Raw genomic sequence first — 23,023 nt, forward strand, 5'->3', positions numbered from 1 at the left:
TTTTCAGCTAAAGTTGACAATATTTTTGCAGAGAAATTTTCCCTTTTACACAGTACCAGGATCTATCTCTGATATGTTTAGATACGGACTTCGTCTTTCCATAACGTAATTTTAGAAATACAGTCCTTTCCCAACCACAGGTGTAATAATGAGATTGTCAGCCAGATCACCACCACACTGTGAAAGGTCCTCCTAAAAATATAAAAGCTAGAACTGTTCCCTAAGATTTTAGCTAAGTTAGAAAAATAAAATCTTTCCCCAAACCTCATGTAATTTTAAAAGCTCATGAGAGGGGCGCCTGGGTGGCGCAGTCGGTTAAGCGTCTGACTTCAGCCAGGTCACGATCTCGCGGTCCGGGAGTTCGAGCCCCGCGTCGGGCTCTGGGCTGATGGCTCAGAGCCTGGAGCCTGTTTCCAATTCTGTGTCTCCCTCTCTCTCTGCCCCTCCCCCGTTCATGCTCTGTCTCTCTCTGTCCCAAAAATAAATAAACGTTGAAAAAAAAAATTAAAAAAAAAAATAAATAAAAATAAAAAAATAAAAGCTCATGAGAAATGTTACTTCAGAAATATAATAGAATTGTAAAAACATGAAGTTCTTTTGAAAGACTACAAAAAATTTAAAGTATATCTAATTATACAAATATATGAAATTTTGGGACACCTCAGTGGTTCAGTTGGTTAAGCATCTGACTTTGGCTCAGGTCATGATCTCATGGTTTGTGGGTTCGAGCCCTGTGTCAGGCTCGGTGCTGATAGCCCAGAGCCTGGAGCCTGCTTCAGATTCTGTGTCTCCCTCTCTCTCTAACCCCTCCCCTGCTCATGCTCTGTCTCTCTCTCTCTCTCTCTCTCTCTCCCTCTCTCAAAAATAAATAAATTTTTTAAAAGTTTAAATATATGAAATTTTGCCTATCTTTTGGCTATCAGAATGAATATAGACTGATTCCTTTTCTTTTTTTTAAACCACAGATCCAAACTCTGTAGGTAACATGGGAAAGCAAACTTCAAAAGGTCTTGAAAAGTCACAAAAATAGACTGACTTGAGTAATTTTACTTTAAAATATTGTATTAACTTATGAAGGTTTCCAATAGACATCTTTTTTTAATGTTTTTATTAAAATTCCAGTTAATACACAGTGTACTATTAGCTGCAGGTATATGATACAGTGATTCAGCACTTCCATACATCATCCGGTGCTCATCACAAGTGCCCTCCTGAATCACCCATCCCCCACCCACCTCCCCTCTGGTAGCTATCAGTTTCTTCTCTATAGTTAAGAATCTGTTTCTTGGTTTGCCTCTCTCCTTTTTTCCCTATGCTCATTTGTTTTCTTTCTTAAATTCCACATATGTGTGAAATCCTATGGTATTTGTCTTTTTCTGCCGGACAGAAAAAGTCACAAAAATCGGTGGAGTTGAATAGTCCTATTTTAAAATATTACATTAACTTTGAAAGGTTTCCAAGAGGCATCTCTTATTTATCTTTTAGCTTTTTTTAAGTTCATTTATTTCTGGAAAGAGAGAGCAGGGGAGGGGCAGAGAGAGTGAATCCCAGGCAGGCTCTGCACCATTAGTGCAGGCTCTGCACCCAACTCAGTGCTCGAACCCGTGAACCGTGAGATCATGAAATGTGAGATCATGACCTGAGCCAAAACCAAGAGTCAGACACTTAACCAGCTGAGCCACCCAAGTACCCCTCAAAAGGCATCTTTTTTTTTAACTTTATTTTTTATTTTTTAAAATTTACCTCCAAATTAGTTAGCATATAGTGCAACAATGATTTCAGGAGGAGATTCCTTAGTGCCCCTTACCCATTTAGCCCATCCCCCCTCCCACAACCCCTCCAGCAACCCTCAGTTTGTTCTCCATAGTTATGAGTGTCTTCTGTTTTGTCCCCCTCCCTGTTTTTATATTATTTTTGTTTCCCTTCACTTATGTTCATCTGTTTTGCCTCTTAAAGTCCTCATTGTGTGAAGTCATATGATAGTTGTCTTTCTCTGACTGACTAATTTCACTTAGCATAATACCCTCCAGTTCCATCCATGTAGTTGCAAATGGCAAGATTTCATTCTTTTTGATTGCCAAGTAATACTCCATTATATATATATATATATATATATATATATATATATATATATGTATATATATATATATATATATATATATATATATATATATATACACCACATCTTCTTTATCCATTCATCCATCAATAGACGTTTGGGCTCTTTCCATACTTTGGCTATTGTTGATAGTGCTGCTATAAACATGGGGGTGCATGTGTCCCTGCGAAACAGCACACCTGTATCCCTTGGATAAATGCCTAGTAGTGCAATTGCTGGGTCGTAGGTAGTTCTATTTTTGGTTTTTTGAGGAACCTCCATACTGTTTTCCAGAGTGGCTGCACCAGCTTGCATTCCCACCAACAATGCAAAAGAGATCCTCTGTCTCCGTATCCTTGCCAACATCTGTTGTTGTCAAAAGGCATCTTTTAAATGAAGTTTTAACACTTCTGTTTTAGTATGGTATATCTTTTCTTACGATGATTGTCAAAATCAATTATTGGAGCCACCAAGAGAAGTTTCTGCCATAGATATGATGTTTGAATGTAATTTCAGCCTACTAAGTCAACATTCTTACCTTTTCCCTATAGGAGGCAGATTTAGATTTACTCTAAGAAAGAGAATCTAAAGGCACTTCCTTCTTGGGAGAGGGAGGAGTCTGCACCAAGTGGTCAGTGTCCAGATAACTCTGGGTTCTGGTGATGGGTAGACAACAGGGACATTCCTCAAGGAACCTCTTCAGTGTAGAAGAGCCTGTAGGCTGCTCTGCCAGGAGAATTTACTCTTAATTTATAAACAGTGCCTCTGAGAGGTGGGCTAAAGGTTCAGCTTCTTCATTTTTTGAGCTTTTTCTTTAAATGATGGTGTACCTAAACAGTGTTATGAAAATAGGAGTACATTTTAACTGTCCACATTGAATAAATTATCACACAAAACTGAGTTCATCATCTTTTCTCCAAACCCAAGACTCTTCTTACATTCTCTTCATGAATGACACCCACCTTCCCCTAGGTGATATTGTCAGAGAATTCTCCTGCTACAGCTCTTCTCCAACTTTAAGGCACATAGGAATCCCCCTGGGATCTTGTTGGAACGCAGATTCTGATCTAATAGGTCTGCCCTGGGCTTAAAATTCTGCATTTCTATCAGGCTTCCAGGTGATGCCAATACGACTTGTGTATATACCACAGTTCAAATAGCAAGACTTTGGGCACATTCTCATCTCTGATTACATATCAAAAACACTTTTGTCTTTTATTTTATTTTTTTTTTAATTTAAAGTGTTTTTTTTTTTTTTTAGAGAGTACAAGCAGGAGAGAGGGGCTGTCAGGGGGTGGGGGAGCAGGGAGAGAGAGAGAGAGACTGAGAGAGAGAGAGAGAAAGAGAGACAGAATCTTAAGCAGGCAGAGAGAGAGAATCTGAAGCAGGCTCTACACTCAGCACGGAGCCTGATGCAGGGGTCAATCCCACAACCCTGGGATCTTGACCTGAGCCGAAATCAAGTCGGCTGCTCAACCAACTGAACCATCCAGGCACCCCAAAACCCTCTTGTCTTTTAAATTACTGTCTGCCCTCTCTCTGGGCATGGTAATGATGAGGCCTAGAATCTAATAATTTTTTTTTTAATTCCCAAGGAATTTTTATCTATAACCAAGGTGAAAATAACTAAGAGGTATCTTATTGTGAAAAGTGAATAGTTACCACGTTGTACTTTTTTACTATAAGTTTATGTATGCATATGGACACTAAATAGCAAATAGTTTGTTTTAGAAACATCTGTATGTACATGGATTGATTAACAACTTGGAACATACTATAGAAAAATAATATTTTAACAAAATTAACCATACAATACAATTATCGGGGTAAGGATATTGAATTAGACTTTCTCCTAGTTTCCGTGTTGTAGGGCTGGCCATAAACAAAATTTTCTACATCAGTGAAATTTCTGTACCTTACTCCAGCCTCTTCATTCCTCCCACTGTGTTTACCTAGGTCCTTCATGCTGTCTTGCATTCTGGCACTGAGCCAGCCCTTTCTTACCCCAAGTATCCTGTGACCTGTCACTTGTCTCTCTACATTCATCCAAATGTGAACTTCGGTTCTCTAGGTAAGGTTGGTTGCACATGTTTTTGAAGGAAAGTAATTTGATATCGTAGGTTCATTTTCAGTCATGACAGATTTATTCTTCCTGGTTTTTTTTTCCTACCAGTCTTTGTTTCTCAAGAACACTGTGTTATCCCATGTGGTATAAAGGCTGGTTCTCACTCTTTGAATGATTATTGTACATTTAAAGTATACTGTCAGTGGGGCACCTGAGTGGCTCAGTTGGTTGAGTGTCTGACTCTTGATTTCGGCTCAGGGCATGATCTCACAGTTTTGAGTTCAAGCCCCACATCCAGCTCTGTGCTGATAGCGTGGAGCCTGCTTGGGACCCTCTCTCTCCCTCTCTGTCTGACCCTCCCCTGCTCACGCTCTCTCTCTCTCAAAAAATAAACTTTAAAAATAAATAAAATATGCTGTTGAGCCTAGACTATAAAGCTACAAGTTGTATATAAAAGAGCATATCTTACCTAAAGAATGAAAATCTTCATTTTCTAGCTCAGTCATCAACCTGTCTGTCACCTGGACAAAGGAGCATACCATTTAGTAGCTCGGTTTGTTCACTCATAGAAATAGTACGATGGAATTGTCTATGTGAAGGTAGATGGAATGGGGATACCGAGGTGCCTAAGAAATGGAATACCTTGGGAATACCTCAAGTAGGAAACATGATGGGCCAAGACTTTGGGAACACTAAGGGAAAGAAGAAGGTAGAGTGACAATTTAGTGTTAAAATGAGCACATGTCACTCCTATCTGGATATGCTCTTTCCCATGCTAAAATCCTGAGAAATTCTGTGTGGTTCTGGTAGAAGGGAACTGTCTTTCTCAAAAATATTTATTATTCCAAATAAATCAATAATACTTTAAACAGCATAACAAAGCAAATTCTGAATTCTCAGCCAGTGTGGGTGGAGAGTTATTTTGGACCGAGAGGTCATTTCTTCCTAAAGTCTGCTCCCAGGAACAGTTCCCATAAGCAGATCCTGCTTTTTATGTCTTCTTTCCAACACTCCTTTTAAATTAATTATCAGTTAGTTTTTAAACATTTTTGCACTTTTGCTTTCTTTCATGTTCCTCAAACTGCTGAGGTCAGGGATGAGATACACCGGGCTTCTGTGATTCAAAATCACTGGGGAGGGGGCTCCTGGGTGGCTCAGCCAATTAAGTGTCCGACTTCAGCTCAGGTCATGATCTCATGGTTCATGAGTTTGAGCCCCGTGTCGGGCCCTGTGCTGTCAGCTCAGAGCCTACAGCCTGCTTCGGATTCTGTGTCTCCCTCTCTCTCTGCCCCTGTCCCGCTCATTGTCTGCCTGTCTGTCTGTCTCTGTCTGTCTCTCTCTCCCCCTCTCTGTCTCAAAAATAAATAAATGTTAAATTTTTTTAAAACTCACTGGGGAGGACCAAAGCAGTGTCGTTGACAGAGCTTTCCCTTTCTAGTTACAGTCCTTCATACTTGAAGAATACTCTGTGAGCTCTTTGGCAGTGATGCCTGGAATCTGCAGGTAAACTATGTTGCAGCAACCTCAGCATCTGAAAGTATAACCCCCAAACATCTGAGTTTGGACAAGCTGTACAAAGTTAAGATAGTCTTAAATGGGGCAGGGAGGGAGAAGTACCTCAGAGTTGAGGAAGCTCAAATCAATTCTAGCCTAATGTATTCACCCCGAGCACATGCCCCATCTTTTTAAAAAGAACTCTTTTCAGCCATGGTCTCTATGCACTTGGGATTGAACTTCAACTAGTTTATTTTCAAGCATGCTTCTAACTTGGCACAGCTGTGGGAAAAATCCCATAACTGAGCCATCTGGGTTGGATAAAAGAGGGAGTTTTTCTATTGATTTCTCACATTTTGTTCCTTTTTGTTTTTAATGGGGGAAAATCATTATGAAATAACCAAATTATTGCATAATGTTAATGAAAGGGGAGAAATCTTTTCAACTCTACACTGTTTCTAAAGAATTCTATATTGGAAGGTCTCTCTGTTGTCTCTGAAATGTGGTATAGAGTGAATGTTTTGGGTGAATTGACTTGAGTGAATAATAATGGTCAGAAAATAAAGTTCTCTTTGGGTGGTCTGAAATTCAGCAGTGTTTATTTCTTTTCAGACTCAGCAAAGATTCCCCCCCCCCCCAGGGAAGCATATTTTAGCATTTGATGATCTGGATTTACTTAGTGTGGTTATAATTGAAATCATTAGGCATATATAATTTTTCATTTTTTCATAAAGACCAGCATTAATTGCTTTATTACTCAAAGAATCTGAAGTTAAGAAATGTTGGAAAATTGTTTAATCTCTGATAACTTTGAGAACAACTTTGACAAAATAGACTATTTTAGATGTTAGAAACTGCTGTTTGCAGTCCAGAGTTACTTGTTTGAGTCTTGCATCAATTCAGACCTTAGAATTAAGAAACTTTTAAGTAAAAGTCTTCCTCCGTACGTGCTTCACCATGGGTACTGGGAACATGATGAGAAACAGGATGCTTTCTGTCCCTGTTGGTTATTACAGTCAGAAGACAGGGGCAGATGTTATAAAAACCGTTGCTCAGATATGCTACAAAGAAAAAGTATGGTGCACAAAGATTGTATATGACCTTTAGAGGCGGCAGAGTTAGGGAAGGCTTTCCTTTAGAACTGAAGAAATTTCATTCACACAAAGCCAATATATGGTATATAATATAACATGAAATAGTAGTAGTTATATGGTAGATCAAACATTATGCTGGTAATCAACTATTCCTTATCTTCTTTTACTGATCCCTCCCATGAAAGCTTCTTGGCAGCAGGATCACCTTGACATCAGAGTTTATGCCTATTTCATGTCAGAGGGCTTTGTTTATAAAAGGCCCTGAGTAATATTTCTCATTAATATATCACATAATTTTTATTTCTATCATGCTAGTGTAATTTAGTAGTTGTATCATTTAACATACATTACTGTTAACATCATTGTTGTTATAATATCACACGGGTCCTAGCATAGAAAGAATAATTTATACAAAGATACAATTTAAGAAAAATATTTTGGGGGCACCTAGGTGGCTCAGTCGGTCGGGTGTCCAACTTTGGCTCAGGTCATGATCTCATGGTTTGTGAGTTCGGGCCCCAGCTCAGGCTCTGTGTTGACAGTTTAGAGCCTGGAGTCTGCTTCTGGATTCTGTGTCTCCCTCTCTCTCTTTGCCTCTCCCCCATTTGTGCCCTCTCTCTCTCTCTCAAAAATAAACATTAAAAAAAAATTTTAAGAAAAAATATTTTTTTAATTAATATGCCATTTACTGCTATTGCCTTGACTCATAAATCTACAGCAAGATCCCTTCCCCCAGAACATTATGTCCCACTATATATTTGGAGCCTGTCCATCACTCTCAGTTTCTGTGATGAAATGATGAGGATTGTTTTACAGTTGCTGTTGACTTTTTGTTTGCTTTATTTGGGCATTTAAATCAATTTCATTGTCTTAAGAATGTAAATCATAAAAACTGGTGTCCTTTAAAAATGTTAAAAGATTATGAAATGAGGCCTACTTTTCTTTTGGCATCAAGGGTAGATAAATGCATACCTATTAAATGGAGCATGGTCTTTTGATAGTAAATTTAGCCTATGGGTATATTCATTTTACAGTGTTCACTCAGGCTTAAAATATCCTCTAATGCCTTTGAGAGAGTAAAGCGAAGAACGCCATCACGTGACTGTCTGGGTTTCTGAAATGCTAAAGCTTTGTATAAGCCTTATGGATTTTGAGTAATAATAAAGCAAGTGCTGGCTTGTTAAAAAAGATAATCTGATCCATCCACTATATAAACCAGAATGTAATTTTAGATACTGTGGTTTTACATCACAGATGATTCCGTAATCTCCAAAAGAACTTGCCTAATTATAAGAGTATATTTTCTTGGAATATAAATTCATTTTGATACTGAAATGATTTTAAGATTCCATTTGAGGAATCTTTTACTTATAAATATTGTATTTTCAATTAAAATATTCACATTTCTCTAGTCGTGAAAAATATAGTGCATAAAGGGTTCCAAGATTTAAATATGACTGCCATTTCATTGTGACCGCTTTCAAAAGAAGTTGATTACCAAATAGTTAGGAAAAATGGAAGTTACAGTCTTGCGTATAGTTAGCCCAGTTTACTAATTCTTATACTAAATATTTTTGAGCATCTTTTTTGTTCCAGGTACCATAGTAGGCATCAGGTATATTCTTGAGAAATAAAACAAAGTTTGCAAAACAGACCATCGAACAACCTTTCTCATGTAGTATTCCCACTGACGTTTATGTGCTTAATTCTTTGGATATCTTGGCCTCCCGCTCAGAATATATCCACTTCAATCTTTGTGCAGATCTCTAACAAGCTTCTGTGTCTGACTTACTGGTCTACTGGAAGTAGAAAGGGATTGCCACTGAAGCCAACCGTACTGACAGTGCAGGTGATAATGACCAAATTCACACAGACAGAGCCACATTTGGCAAGGGATCACAAAAATAATTTCAAGTAGTATTTCTCTGGCCCTGCTCCAATCTGCTACATGAGAACATCAAACCTTCCTATCCTCCAGATCCTTCTGAGAGTCCCCTGAAGGTGTCCCAACCAGAATTTCTTAGCATGGCAGTCCTCTTCTCTGTTTTCAGGGCACTGTGGAGGTATCACCCATCACCACCACAGGGCATTAACTGTGCCGCGCATGGCAGCCGACGGCGCTGTGACCGATGCGAACCTCGTGCTACTCTGGCCCTGCTTTCTCAGTCTCCACAGAGATTAGAGTTCAGCCTTTCATGTTAGGGTAGGCTCAGCTGCTATAATTGTAATGTGTAACAAAAATGCAACAGCTGAAGGAATATAGAAGTTTATTTCTCTCTCACATAACAGTCCACCTTAGGTGTTCATTTTGGCAACAAATCTTGTTCTGTCGTTCAAGAACTGGGGGGAGGGGGGCTCTGCCTGTCTTCAACACATAGCCTCCAAGGTTGCCCTGCTCTCTGCCCTTCCAGCCCACAGGAAAGGGGAAGAGCCTAGGGGGGAGATACCCCCACTTCTCAAAAGCCTCAGCTCACATTCAGTTGGAGAGAATTAGCCCCACCTCTCTGCAAAGGGCCGCTTCCCAGTCACATTTCTGCTATGACAGCAAGCTGTCACCTCCGTCTCCCTCTTGTTGCACTGTCCTAGACCTAGACCGCTGGCGGCCTCCTAGAACTAACCTCCAGAGCAGCTGAGGGCATCCTCCATCATGTGATCTGCAGCATCTGTACCCTAGGCTGCCCTCTTTCCCATCCAGATCAACAGCTTGTCTAAATCTTTACCATTGTCCCCAGATCCACCCTCCTTGCCACTCACACCAGCCTGAAAGGTTGGTGACCTGCCCCCTAGATACGGGGCCCTGGCTGTGGTCCTCTCCCCGACAAGCCACTCTTTCCTTCCATCCCAGTGGAGGACACATCTCTACCTCTGTCTCAAGCTCACTCTCCTTCCCAGTGTAATTCTTTTCTATCTCCTGTGGGATCTTGTTCCACTAAATATTCCTGCTTTCTCTGAAGAGAATCTTATCTTGCTGGTAAAGTTTTCAATCGTTGAGAGTGTAAACATGCTTTCTTTTGCTTCATGCTGTGTGTTTTGTTTTTTTTTTTTTTTTATTGCCCCTCTTTTTCCTTTTTAAACCAGATCTCTTAAAAGACTAGTTTATGTTACCTGCCCTGTCTGCACCTCCTGTCTAGTGTCCAGCCTTTTGCAATCCTTACAGAAAAGGAGCACACTGAGCTGTGTGCAGCCCACGTTCATTCAACAACTCGTCAACATGTACTCCTGAGCTCGATCTGTGCCAGGCACAGGGAATTCAGCAGTGAACAAAATAAAGGTCTTTTTCCTCCTGGAGTTTACATTCTAGTAGGGAAAGGCAAAAAGTAAACATCTATCTGTTAGGTGTGTCAGTGATCTGTGGAATGTTCTAAAGACAAAACGGAGTCAGGATATAAGGGGGCTAAGAGGACATGGATATTTTAAAAGACCTCACAGGTAAATATTTGAGCAGAGATCTGAAGCAAGTGAGAAAGCAATCCACGTGGATAACTGGAAGGAGAGCATTTCAGGCCAAACAAAACAAAACAAAAAAAAAACAAAACATGTAATAAGGCCCTGAGCATATCTGCACATACAAGGAGCATATCTGCACATACAAGGGACAGTAAAAGGGCCAATATGACTGGAGCAGAACAGGGCAGGAAGGAATAGCAGATGAGGCCGGAGATGTAGCTGGTGCCAGATCCACAGGGTTTTCTAGACTAGGGTGAGAATTCTGATGGGAGCCTTAAGAGGGGCTTGAGCAAAGGAATGACATGATTTTGTTTTTGTTTTTGTTTTTGTTTTTGTTTTTGTTTTTTTTAGTTTACTTATTTATTTTGAGAGAGAGAACACGGGGAGGGGTGGAGAGAGAGAGAGAGAGACAAAGAGAAGCCCAAGTAGGTTCTGCACTGTCAGCACAGAGCCTGACCCAGGGCTGGAACTCATGAACCATGAGATCATGACCTGAGCTGAAATCAAGAGCCAGATGCTTAACCAACTGAGCCACCCAGGCGACCCTTGTTTCTGTTTTAAGGAGAGACTCTGACTGCTGTATGCAGAATAGACCCCAAAAAGGCAGAGTGATCAGTTAGGTTGCTATCAGAATAATGCAGACAGGAGATGATGGTCATCTGGGCAGGGGAGGTATCTGTGGAAGCAGAGAGAAATCCATTCTGGGTAGATCAAAGAGATGACAGGCTAAGCAGTGCTGGCACCTTTCATTCGCCCCGCCAGTGGACTTTACTCTCCACATTCCACGTTTCTACACCTTGCTTATGGCCCAGGAGGCTGATCCATACAGACTGAATCATATCTGGCTTCCGTTTAGTTTGGCCCCTGAAAGGCTTCGCAGAAGATCAGAAGGAAGGATGAGCATGAGGTCAGAGTACTGTTCTCCCAGCATCTTCCCTTCCTCCCTGCCACCAGGGGTTGTCTGTGACTGTCAACCTGAGGCTCCCCACTCTCCCCTACAACAGTTGCCCTCTCTGGATTCCAGGAAGCTTTCCCCTGTCCTCCCTCCTTCACATCCAGGGGTGATTCCAGTTCCTACTGTTGCTAACTCCAGGGTGCTTCAGTATCCTTTCATTGGGTTTCCTGAACCTTGCCCACAACTTTATAAATAGTCCCTTTAGTAAGATTTCCTCAGATTCTTACACTCTTGACTCATACTGGAAGCTAGGGCATCTAATGTAGTAAAAACAGCAGAACTTTTTTTTTTTTTTTAAGTTTATTTGTCCATTTTGAGTGAGAGACAGAGAGAGAGAGAGAGAGAGAGAGAGGGAGAGAGAATGAGTGGGGGAGGGGCAGAGAGAGAGGGAGAGAGCAAATCCTAAGCAGGCTCCAAGCCATCAGCACGGAGACCAACTCAGGGCTCAATCTCACGACCCGTGACATCATGACCTGAGCCAAAGCAAGGCAGAGCTTAACTGACTTAACCAACTGAGCCACCCAGGCACCCCAGAACATTGATTTAATCACAGTTTTTTACTTGTTTGTTTTTCTTTTCCCTAGTAAAATGCTAAATCCGTGAGGACAGGAACTATCATACTCATGTTTCTATTCTCATAACATAAAGTAGGGTTTACTACAGTTGTATCAGTGTTATAGGTAATGATGCCACCTGAGTCCTTAAGAATTGTCTAAACTGTTTGATATGAAAGATTTATCAAAAGTATGGTGTGTGTATATCCATCTTAGTGCTTATAGGTATAATCTTCACCTTACTGGATAATTCAGTTCTCTGGGACCAAAGAGACTTTTAAGAAAAAGTTGGGTATACAGCTTTCTTATTACTCATCCTCATGGAGATATGTAGACAATGGTTTGCTGATTTTACCAATTGTTTCTGAACTAGAAAGATACTGTACTATTTGTTCCCACTTTTCCCAAGAACATAAATTTTTACCAAATAAAGATGATGCCAATAACTTTTTTCCCCAGGAACTTAAAAGGTGTGTGACTTACTAACTTAACAGTTAAGTTACTAACTTACATTTGCTTAACATTTTAATAGTGACTATATTTGGTTATATACATTCATAAGATTACCAGTGTGAGGGGCTTCTCAGGGGCTCAGTCAGTTAAACATCTGACTCTTGATTTTGGCTCAGGTCATGATCTCATGGTTCATGCGTTCGAGCCCCGTGTCAGGCTCTGCGCTGGCAGTGCGGAGCCTGCTTGGCATTCTCTCTCTCGCCTTCTCTTCCTGCCCCACCCCTGTGTTCTCTCTATCTCTCTCTCTCTCACACACACACAAAATAAATAAACTTAAAAAAAAAAAAGATTATCAGTGTGATCGTTTTCCTGCCAATTTTTGGTTTTAGTTTTGCATTTTGTTATTGATGTTTTCTGTTGATCTAAAGAATATTTTATCTTTATTCTTCACATGCTTAATTATACTTTTATAGTTTTGTGACTTGTTTTTTTTTTTTTTTTTTGACCTTGACTTCTTCCTTGCTATTTCCTTGGAGCAAAACCTTAAACAGTAAGCTTCATGGCCTTGAGGTGTAATTTTAATGAAAGCTGTGCTGAGTAATCATTTGGTATAAAGTCCCAACCAAATCCATTGATAGAAAAATAAGCAATGTCTTTTCAAGGTTAACTTTCTTTCTGGTTGCTCGCACGAATAATACACACTTATTACATTCATTTAATTATTGCCTGCTATTATAATTTAAGATCCATATTTCTGGTAAGGACAACCAAAAAATAACCTTAAGTTTAAGAGCAGATTATCAAAGAATTTGTTCATTAAGGACAAATTAATATACCATGGGGTTTTGCTTATATAAAATTGTTGTTAATCCAGGAAAATGTCCAGGAATACCCTCTTGACTGGATACTTTGTTGTGTTTTAACTAAAAAAAAAAAGACATGGCTAGGGACTCCTGGGTGGCTCAGTCAGTTGAGCCTCCAACTCCTGATTCAGCTCAGGTCATGATTCCAGAGTCCTGAAATCAAGCCCCCTATCAGGCTCTGTGCTGAGCATGAAGCCTGTTTAAGATTCTCTCTTTCTCCCTCTGCCCCTTTCCCCTGCTCACACTCTCTCTAAAAGAAAAAAAAAAAATCTATTTTTAAAAGGCATGACCTTCTTTTTCTCCTTTTTTTATTTTTGACATTACTAAATATAAAGTGGGGTTTTTAAAGAGATAAACATTACAGGGGCACCTGGGTGGCGCAGTCGGTTAAGCGTCCGACTTCAGCCAGGTCACGATCTCACGGTCCGGGAGTTCGAGCCCCGCGTCAGGCTCTGGGCTGATGGCTCAGAGCCTGGAGCCTGTTTCCGATTCTGTGTCTCCCTCTCTCTCTGCCCCTCCCCCGTTCATGCTCTGTCTCTCTCTGTCCCAAAAATAAATAAACGTTGAAAAAAAAAATTAAAAAAAAAAAAAGAGATAAACATTACATTGTTTAAAGCACTTTTATTTTGTGGATTTAAAATTAATTTAATAACTTCATTTGGAAACTGAGTAAGCACTTGACTGAAGCGAGTGTGCGCTTGAAATCTGGGACGTTTAGCGGTTCTCATTCATTAGAGAACTAGTCATTTGGAGGTATCACCAGTCACTCTCCGTGCAGTCCCCTTTTCCTCTCTCTTCTCCTCTATTAACCAGTAAATTATGACTACTTGGGGAGTTGTTATCCATTTGGAAACTCACAACGGTAACAGCGGCGGGAAATAGTGAAGTAACGAAAAGTAACAAGCACCGACTTAAATAATTTTACCTTGCTGAAAGTTTCCTAAGCTTTCTAGAAGAGAGTCAATTTAAGCCTCCTCTTTCCTGGGCAAGAAGGGAACAGTTTACCCTGAAATCCCCGTGTTGAGTACAAGGAGGGGGACGGGGGACCGAAAAGATCTGGTCCGAAGGCCGCCGCGCACCGAGACGCCGCCCCCTTGATAGACTTGTTCCTACTCCTGCCATTTCTTAGCTCACCCGCCTGATGCGGCTTGATTATTTAGGCCCCTCAGGAAAGTAAGAGGAGTTTACCGTATTGTCTCAAACTCTGGCCCATGCAGCGCTCGAGTCTCCTCCAGAGTCGCACCGTGGGTGGACCGGTGGGGCCCCTCGGGAGCCATTTCTTTTGTAATTGGCTCGGTTTTTTTCAGTAAAGAGTTGTATAGTTTTAAAAAATTAAAACTCCTTAAATTCTTTCTAGCTGTATAAAACCTCATTCTTCTGTTTGCAGCCTTTTCTTTCTTTTCTTTTTGGGGAGAGGCATATAGTCAATCAGGGTACAAGCTAACCCTCTGAATACAGTTGAGAGGTCAAAGTGCTGAGTTAGTGTTTGGCTCTGGAGGGGCAGGTGAATCAGAGCTTGTCAGAGTATCACTTAACTTAAAAAAGGGAGGGGCAGGAGAAAGTATACATAGGATGAAAATCCCCATATTGGGACAAAAGCTTGGAATTGGTGGCAGTGAGAGATTTTAGAGAACCCATGAAAAGTGAACAACTAAAGAGTACATTTGGGCTGTTTTGTTTTGTTTTTTAATTTGAGATGATAATTGTAAATCCATTGCTTTGTTTTTCAGATATAGATAAGATGCCCTATTTGCTTTGGGCAATTTTTTTAAGCTCTCAGGAGTCTATACATTAGAGTAAATTGGTGTGATTTCTATTTCATAATACATTGCTTCAAAAGTTATTCGTGGCTATTTTTAATTGATTTGTCCATGTAAATAGAAAACCATAAAAGCCACTTGAATTGTAATTCATTTCTATTGTCTATGGAATACCCAAACAAGCTTCTATATTAAAACTAAATAGTAGGTCAATTTTCTAGCTATTTATAGAGACCTAAATTTTTTTGTCCTCTCATTTAGAAGAGAACAAGGGAAGCAGTGGTTCTTCTTGGATTTCACATTTAGCCAATCCTCACAAATTCTTTCTCTACATAGTATAATTGATTAATAGCACCAAATCCAGGGTCAGAGAGCCTGGATTCAAATTCCGGCTAAATGACCTTGAACAAGTCATTTCACCTCTCTCTGTCACTGTTTCCTTATCTATAGTGGAAATAATTATGTTTCCTACCTTGTAATATTGCTGTGGAGAGTAAATTACTTAATATATGTGATATAGTTAGTGTAGTCCCAAGGCCATAGTTGGCATGGTTTTACATATTAGCTATTATTATAATATTGAGCAGGAGAGCAGAGATTTTAATCCTTAATGAAAATCCAACCTACCTGAGCGATAAGAGAGTTTGTGTACTCAAGTAGGTGGAAAAGTATAGTCGGGGAAATGAATTCAAGAAAATTAATCTGGTAGCATTCAATGAAAAGGATTGGTATAAAGAGACACTGGAGTCTCAGGGGCCAGTTAGGATGCTCTATTCCAGGAAAGAGGTAAAAACGTCTTGAACTACTATCTCAGTCCATCCAGATTTCTGGAACAAAAATACCATAGACTAGGTGGTTTATAAACAACAGAAATATATTTCTCACTGTTCTGGAGGTTAGGAAGTCCACGATCAAGGCAGGTCTGATTTCTGGTGAGACCCACTTCTTGGTTCATAGGTGGCCATTTTCTCACTGTGTTCCCACATGGTGGAAGGCATGAGAGATCTCTTTGGAGGCCCTATTAGAAGAACAGTAACTCCATTTATGAGAGCTCCACCAACACGACCTCATCAGCTCCTGAAGGCACCACCTCCCAATACAAATTTGGGGTTAGGATTTCAACATATGGATTTGAGGGGGAGGAGGACACAAACGTTCAGCCTATTGCAGCTGCCATTGTGGTGTTGGTAGAAGATGGAAAATGATATGTGAGAAGTTATAGGCTTACATATGGGGGAAAAGAATACACTAACTTGGGGTGCCTGGGTGGCTCAGTTGATTAAGCATCCAACTCTTGATTTTGGCTCAGGTCAAAATCTCACGGTTCGTGGGTTTGAGCCCCGCGTCGGGCTCTGCACTCCCTCTCTCTCTCTTCTCTCTGCCCTTCCCCTGCTCACAGTCTGTTTCTCACTCTCTTACAATAAATAAATAAACCTTTAAAAAATAAATGGTTAAGCATTAAAAAAGAGAGAGAGAGGGGCGCCTGGGTGGCGCAGTCGGTTGGGCGTCCGACTTCAGCCAGGTCACGATCTCGCGGTCCGTGAGTTCGAGCCCCGCGTCAGGGTCTGGGCTGATGGCTCAGAGCCTGGAGCTTGTTTCCGATTCTGTGTCTCCCTCTCTCTCTGCCCCTCCCCCGTTCATGCTCTGTCTCTCTCTGTCCCAAAAATAAAAAGTTATATTAAAAAAAAAAAAAAAAAGAGAGAGAGAATACAGTACCTGATTTTCAAACTGGGTGACTAACATTATGGATGTAATAAATCCAGGATCGTTCTTTGGTTTCTGAATAGTTTCTATATATTGAGAGTTAAGGAATGTAAAATTTAAAAGACAAGTCAAGATTAAATGTGGTCATATCTTATTATGCTGTTATTTATATAACAAGTAAATGGCTAATCGTCATCCATAAAGAAGCACGTTGATAAGAGTAAGATCTTTCAAAGAACTTTCCTCCAGTTGAGAAAAATCTATCCTATTGTGCTGATTCTTTCATTCAGATTCCTACATTATATTGTGTCAGGACTGGCAATTTGTTATTCTTTGATTCTTGTCTTGTATCCCAAGATTGTTGATGTTGTGATACGAGGAATTCAGACATAAACCTATTGAGAATTAAACCATCAACTTCCGCGCTTGGTCCAACTATAGATGTGGAAACATACATGTAATTATTCAGAGTTGCAAGTAATTTTCATCTGTTATTTCATAAGTATTTTTATTATTTCCAGGTCCGATGGATGATGTACTGGATTGTTTTTGCTCTCTATACTGTGATTGAAACAATAACAGATCAAACAGTTGCTTGGTAAGTTCTAGCACTGAGAAAGGGCCAGACTATAGACACCTCATCAGGTGTCCTGAGTTCTTATCCTGCCCTTGGCTGGTAACCCGGTGAATTTGATCAAGTTACTTACTTATCCAGTGTTTCACTTTCTTTATCTGGTTTCCCCATAAGAACATTACTTTCCTTACAGTCCCCCCTCCAATTAAAGCAGCTCTTGTCTCCCCTTGGGTTGCTCCCTGCCCTCCTCCCACACAGGTCCCAATATCTTGGAATACAAAAACTTAGTTGTCATCACCCTTTTTCCACAGGATGACTTGAGGCTATTTTTATCACTTCCTAAATGACTCCCTCTTTGAAGCCCACAGCATCTGGTTCTAAACTCCCTCCCCATCCTTAAAACTCTCAACTACAAACATTCAAACTGGATGACGTCAGCATCCACGTGGACGCCCACTCACCACCAGCTCCTTGGCTGCTCTGTTCCAAATAGCTGAGACAAAATTAAAGCATGTTTGTACCCTCAAGGATTTAACATTTTACCAAGAAGCGATACCAAAGGGAACAATTTGAATTCCTGTGCCATATTTCACTGGTGCGTTTCCATCTAAACCTTACCATCACCGGAGAAGTCCTCCTTTCAAAATCTTTAAACTTCATACCTTGCCAGTATCCTAAACTGCCCTCGCTGCACAAACTTTCAGCCTAAATTAGCCTTTCTTTGTTTCCTTTCATGGGCTACAAATGCAGCACCTCCAGAACATCATTCAGCTGCTCTCATGTAGGTACCAGTTTGACCCTCCCCATTCCCTTTACTTGCTGCTTCCCTGCCCTCCTGTATCTGTTTCAGACACTTGCTATTCTCTCCTTTAAACTGTCTTTCTGGCTTTGCTATTCTCATCGTATTCTCACAGCACATTAGGTCATATTGGATTGCTAGGAAAAAAATAAAGAAGTCACCAGACTTTACCATTCTTAACAACTTGCCCTTATTTATGAACCTCTCTGTGTCTGCAGCCATCTTTCTCTTCTGACTTGAAATGTGAGTTATTCTTCCTCTGTCCCATAGCTCATTCATTTACCTGTTAAGTGTTTGTGGAGAGTTTTGGGGGAGGGTTTTTTGTGTGGTTTTAAATGGCAGAACACAGATTTCAAACCATGCTAGGTCTCTTAAGTTTCCAAGTTCTCTTTTTCAAGACTTCTCATATTTTCCTGATTGCAAATATCACCTATATATATTATTAAGAAGCGAGTGGTGTACAAAAAGTTTACCGTGAATAGCGAAAGCCCAGAAACTCCTCTGTAACTGTGCCATGGTAAAGACCCTTTGTTGACTACACAACAGCTTTTCCTTACTGCCCTGGACCCCTCTGCCTCATCAGAAGAGCCCAGATTTGTTCAGTTAAACCATGTATCTTAATAATCTGTGTCCCATGGGATGCTAGCCCCTGTGGTATATTGTTCACTTTTGCTGTGGCAGCAAACAACCCTAAAGTCATGATGGGTTAGAAAAACAAACATTTATTTCTTGCTCAACTTATGTAAGGGCAAAAGGTTGGCTGCAGCTTTGCGGGGCTCAGTTCAGTTTTAAGTGTCTTCTCGTTTCAGGCCCAAGGCTGAAGGAGCAGCTGTTTCATGGCAGAAAGCAAAAATTTAAAGCAAGAGGTTGGGGGTGTTGGGGTGAGGAAGTCAAAGGACATTTAAAGCTTCTGCGTGCATGTGATATGTCACACTCACATTATGTTGGCCAGAGTAAGTCACATGGCTAACCCCGCAGTCATTCCTCGAGGAAGTGCACTCAGCCCGTAGGGAAAACACTGCAAAGTCACATGGAAAGGGGCATGGGTAGCTGACACTAATTCCCAGTCTACCACAATGGTAATTCCATTCCCCTTACAAGTGAATGATTGTCTGCCAAGTGCCATTTTCCGGCCAAATGAGACTGGAAGGGGAGTTTTGGGGGGAGTGTTGAGAAAGAGAAGGACATGTGTTCATGGGGTAACTTTGTGCCCTTGGAGTATTACAAAGCTTCCTCCTGGCACTTGGAGAGATGTCCGGTACTGACGCCCCCGTTGGGCTCTGCAGAATGGTGGCTGGTATACCTTACTGCCGTGGTCAAATGCTGTTAATGTTCTCTCTGGACTGCTACAGTCAGCGGGCAGCTTGCCTATGGTTGCTTATACAGTTGTGGTAGAAGTTTCAGAATCTCAGCAGGGATCAGGTCACTCTTTGGTTAACTGATTTATAGTTAATGAAATTAATTCGTCAATTCAAACATAGTTATTTCCTTAATCACTCACTTTTACATGTGAAAACTTAATACGATGACTGAACTTTCTTAAAAGAAAGGGTGTGTGTGTGTGTGTGTGTGTGTGAGAGAGAGAGAGAGAGAGAGAGAGAGATTGATTTCCTCATTGTAGTTTATTTTCACCAGTGGTTTTTTCAAATTTTTTCTTGCTAGGTTCCCCCTGTACTATGAGCTTAAGATTGCTTTTGTCATATGGCTGCTCTCTCCCTATACCAAAGGAGCAAGTTTAATATATAGAAAATTCCTTCATCCACTTCTTTCTTCAAAGGAAAGGGTAAGATCTATAAATCCATAAATCATTTGTTAGAAATGGACATCATCACATGTTTTGTGCTGTTAAACAAGTAAAACTATTATATCTTCGGGGAAAAGTCCTTGTTTTTGGCTTGTTGACACTATTGTTAAATAAAATTTATACCCATGAGTTTGTTTGTTTTTCCCCCAGGAGATTGATGACTATATTGTACAAGCAAAGGAGCGGGGCTATGAGACCGTGGTAAACTTCGGGCGGCAAGGTTTAGCTTTCGCAGCCACTGCTGCTGTCACTGCAGCGGTGAAGGTAATTGTTTATTTATGTTTTTTATTCAATGTCACATTAAGTCAATGGACAAAGTAGGGTGGCTTTTTATTCTAGATCATTATAAACTTTTGGCAGAATTTTGCTTTGCTTATTTTTGTAATGTAAATGTAAATGATAATTTAAAAAACATTTTAATGCATGTGTTTTATAACTGCTCAATATTCTGAAAGTCTTAACTGATCACAAAATGAGAGCTAGTTAATATATAAAACCATACCTGAAGATGTCATTTTGTCATAATTTTCCTACTTTATAGCCTTAAAATAAGGTTGAGTAAATCACCTATAGTAAAGATGACCATTCTTTCTTTCCCTGTCTCTGGTCTCTCTGTCTCTCTCTCTCTCTCTCTCTTTCTCTCTCTCTCTCTCTCTCTCTCTCTCTCCCGATGGCAATATCTTGGTAGGATTTCTGGCTTACTCCTGCACCCCTACTTCAACCAATTTGAGGTAACTGATTATTCAAAATAAGGCATGAAAAAATTCTGTTCTTAAAACTTGAGATTTTACTTAGCCAGTTACTAATGTCATGTGTTGTGTTTTTTTGCAAGTGAAGTTATCAAATGTATGCCTTCTGTGAAAACTTGCGTTATGGCTTTTGGATTTCTTTGCATGTAGTAATTAGTGTGGTTTATTTTGAATACCATAGCGTAATTGATTTTGGTGTGTAGTATATGGAAAGAAAACAGGCTTCAGATCCCGAAAATGCTGAGTGTGACTTTTTAAATAACTATTGGTGATTTACTTAACCTCTGTGTTCACTGGTTGCTTCATGTATAAAAGAGGGGTAATATACCTGTCTGCCAGAGCATATGAAAAAGCACAGTGCTTGCCAAAACATAGTAGGAGTCCAATAAACATTAATATCATGTGTGTGTGTGTCTCTCTTTCAAGTGAAAATTTGAGTTGGTTGCTATGAAGTTAAATTGAGATTAAATAGTATTCCAGCTTCTGAGTTAGACTTTTTCAACTTGGTTATCTTGAACTAAAATAACAATGCTATGGAAATAAATATTCTAAGTGGTGATTCTGCATAATAGCAATGGTGATGGGATATAAAATGTCGGTGGGGTTTCCAGAATGATCCTTAATTTTTCAGAGTGAACTTTGGCTCAAGTACAATTAATATGATCAACAAAATTAAAAACCAAAATTATATTCGGGGCACCTGGGTGACTCAGTTGGTTGAGCACCCGACTCCGGCTCAGGTCATGATCTCACGGTTTGTGAGTTTGAGCCCCACGTCAGGCTCTGTGCTGACAGCTCAGAGCCTGGAGCCTGCTTCAGATTCTGTGTCTCCCTCTCTCTCTGCCCCTCCCCACTTGTTCTTTCTCTCTCTCTCTGTCTCTCTCTCTCTCTCTTCCCCCCTCTCCCCCCTCCCTCTACCTCTCTCTCTGTCTTTCTCAAAAATAAACATTAAAAATCTAAATTATATTCAGATTATATCCCCAGAAGTGTTACATTCAGAATTAAGTGTAAACTTATTAACTATGCAGCCCTAGACATGTAAGACAACTGTATCATTAATGATTATTAACTATCAGCACCTTAGTGAAGAATAGTTTACCTGTTACCTGGCTTTTAAAGGCTTTTTCTTTTATTAGTATAGATATACTAAAATTTTTAATCTTATTGGACTGTTTTCCATTGTAAAAGAAATTCATTTGCTTTTTTTTCTTGCTTAATGAGAATACATTCCTGATTTCCATGTGTCCTAAAAAAGAGCATCCAAGAGACATAATATTCAACAACTAGAAATTCTACCATAAGACCACAGATGCAGTTATTGAAGAAATAATACAATAATATTTCCCAGAACTGAAGGACATGATTTCTAGATTGAAAGAACCCACGGGGCCTCTGGGTGGCTCAGACAGTTAAGCATCTGACTCTTGATCTCATCTCTGGTCTTGATCTCACCTTGGGAGTTCAAGTTATGCCCTGGACTCTGCACTGGGTATGAACCTTACTTAAAAAAAAAAAAAAAAAAAAAATAGAAAGAGCCCACAAAGTACCCAGCACAATGAATGAAAAAAAGACTGACTGTAAGCAAGGTCATTGGAATAGTCCAGAGACACCAGCGACAAGGAAAAAGTGTTTAAAGATTCCAAAGATAAAAAGTATGTCACATCCAAATGACCAAAAATCGGAAAGGCATTAAATTTCTGAATAGTGACAATGGAAGCTTGAAGACCAAAGAATAATACCATCTGTGATACCATAATTTTCACCCTCACATTCTGAAACAGTCAAGCTCTCAGTCATGTGTGAGCTTAGAATCAATCTAATTTTTTTTTAAAGCATGCAAAGTCACAAAATTTACCTCCTATTCATTCTTTGTCAGGGTAGATAAGCTCTGCCACAATTAGGGAATAATCCATGAAGAAGGAAACCCATGGTATCAGGAGATAGGGTATCTAGCACTGAAGGGAGGGGACAGTACTTCCCAGAATGTACGTCTACATAACAAGTCAAGTGCAATTGGCCGAAATTGGATGTGATGGGTGCAGGGTGCCAGGAGAGGTATCTCAGGGGGACGTATGAGGATGAGAGTATCTAATAGGTTTAACCCTATGCAGGGATGATACTTAAATTAGTCAGCACATGCTACAGCCAGTCAGAAGACACTGAACACCACGAAAAATATACTGGAGGCAATGTGAAGAGGGAGGCATAGCATGACTAATCAAAGGAGTATTTTAAAAACGGGATAATTGTTGACTCTGGAAAATAACAAAAGTTATATAAGAAAGGAAGTGTAATAATGGAGCATGACTAGGCCCAGCAGCAAGCAGCATTTATATCAGAATCATGAGAACACAGACTGTAGATTGAACAACTGTGATTTTGCTCTCTCAGGAAGGTGGAGGAAGGAGAAAAGGAAGTGGAAGAGAAAGAAAATCCTCACCTGTCAGCTAGGAAAGTAAAGGGTTTTATTTATTTTTTTTTTTTTTTAACATTTATTTATTATTAAGAGACAGAGAGGGACGCCTGGGTGGCTCAGTTGGTGAGCATCCGACTTCGGCTTAGGTCATGATCTCACAGCTCGTGAGTTCGAGCCCCACGTTGGGCTCTGTG

The 23,023-nt window shown here is 40.1% G+C and overlaps 1 protein-coding gene across 1 annotated transcript in view; it reads left to right on the top strand.

Moving 5' to 3' along the window:
- REEP3 (receptor accessory protein 3) overlaps nucleotides 1-23,023 on the top strand; it is a 98,758-nt gene that overhangs the window by 57,207 nt on the left and 18,528 nt on the right. Inside the window, exons 3-5 of the mRNA XM_045437554.1 lie at nucleotides 17,009-17,085; nucleotides 19,523-19,643; nucleotides 19,815-19,928. Coding sequence (XP_045293510.1) covers nucleotides 17,009-17,085; nucleotides 19,523-19,643; nucleotides 19,815-19,928 — 312 coding nt within the window. The remainder of the gene's footprint in view (nucleotides 1-17,008; nucleotides 17,086-19,522; nucleotides 19,644-19,814; nucleotides 19,929-23,023) is intronic.

The sequence above is a fragment of the Leopardus geoffroyi genome, chromosome D2 (genome assembly GCF_018350155.1).
Source record: "Leopardus geoffroyi isolate Oge1 chromosome D2, O.geoffroyi_Oge1_pat1.0, whole genome shotgun sequence".
NCBI lineage: Eukaryota > Metazoa > Chordata > Mammalia > Carnivora > Felidae > Leopardus > Leopardus geoffroyi.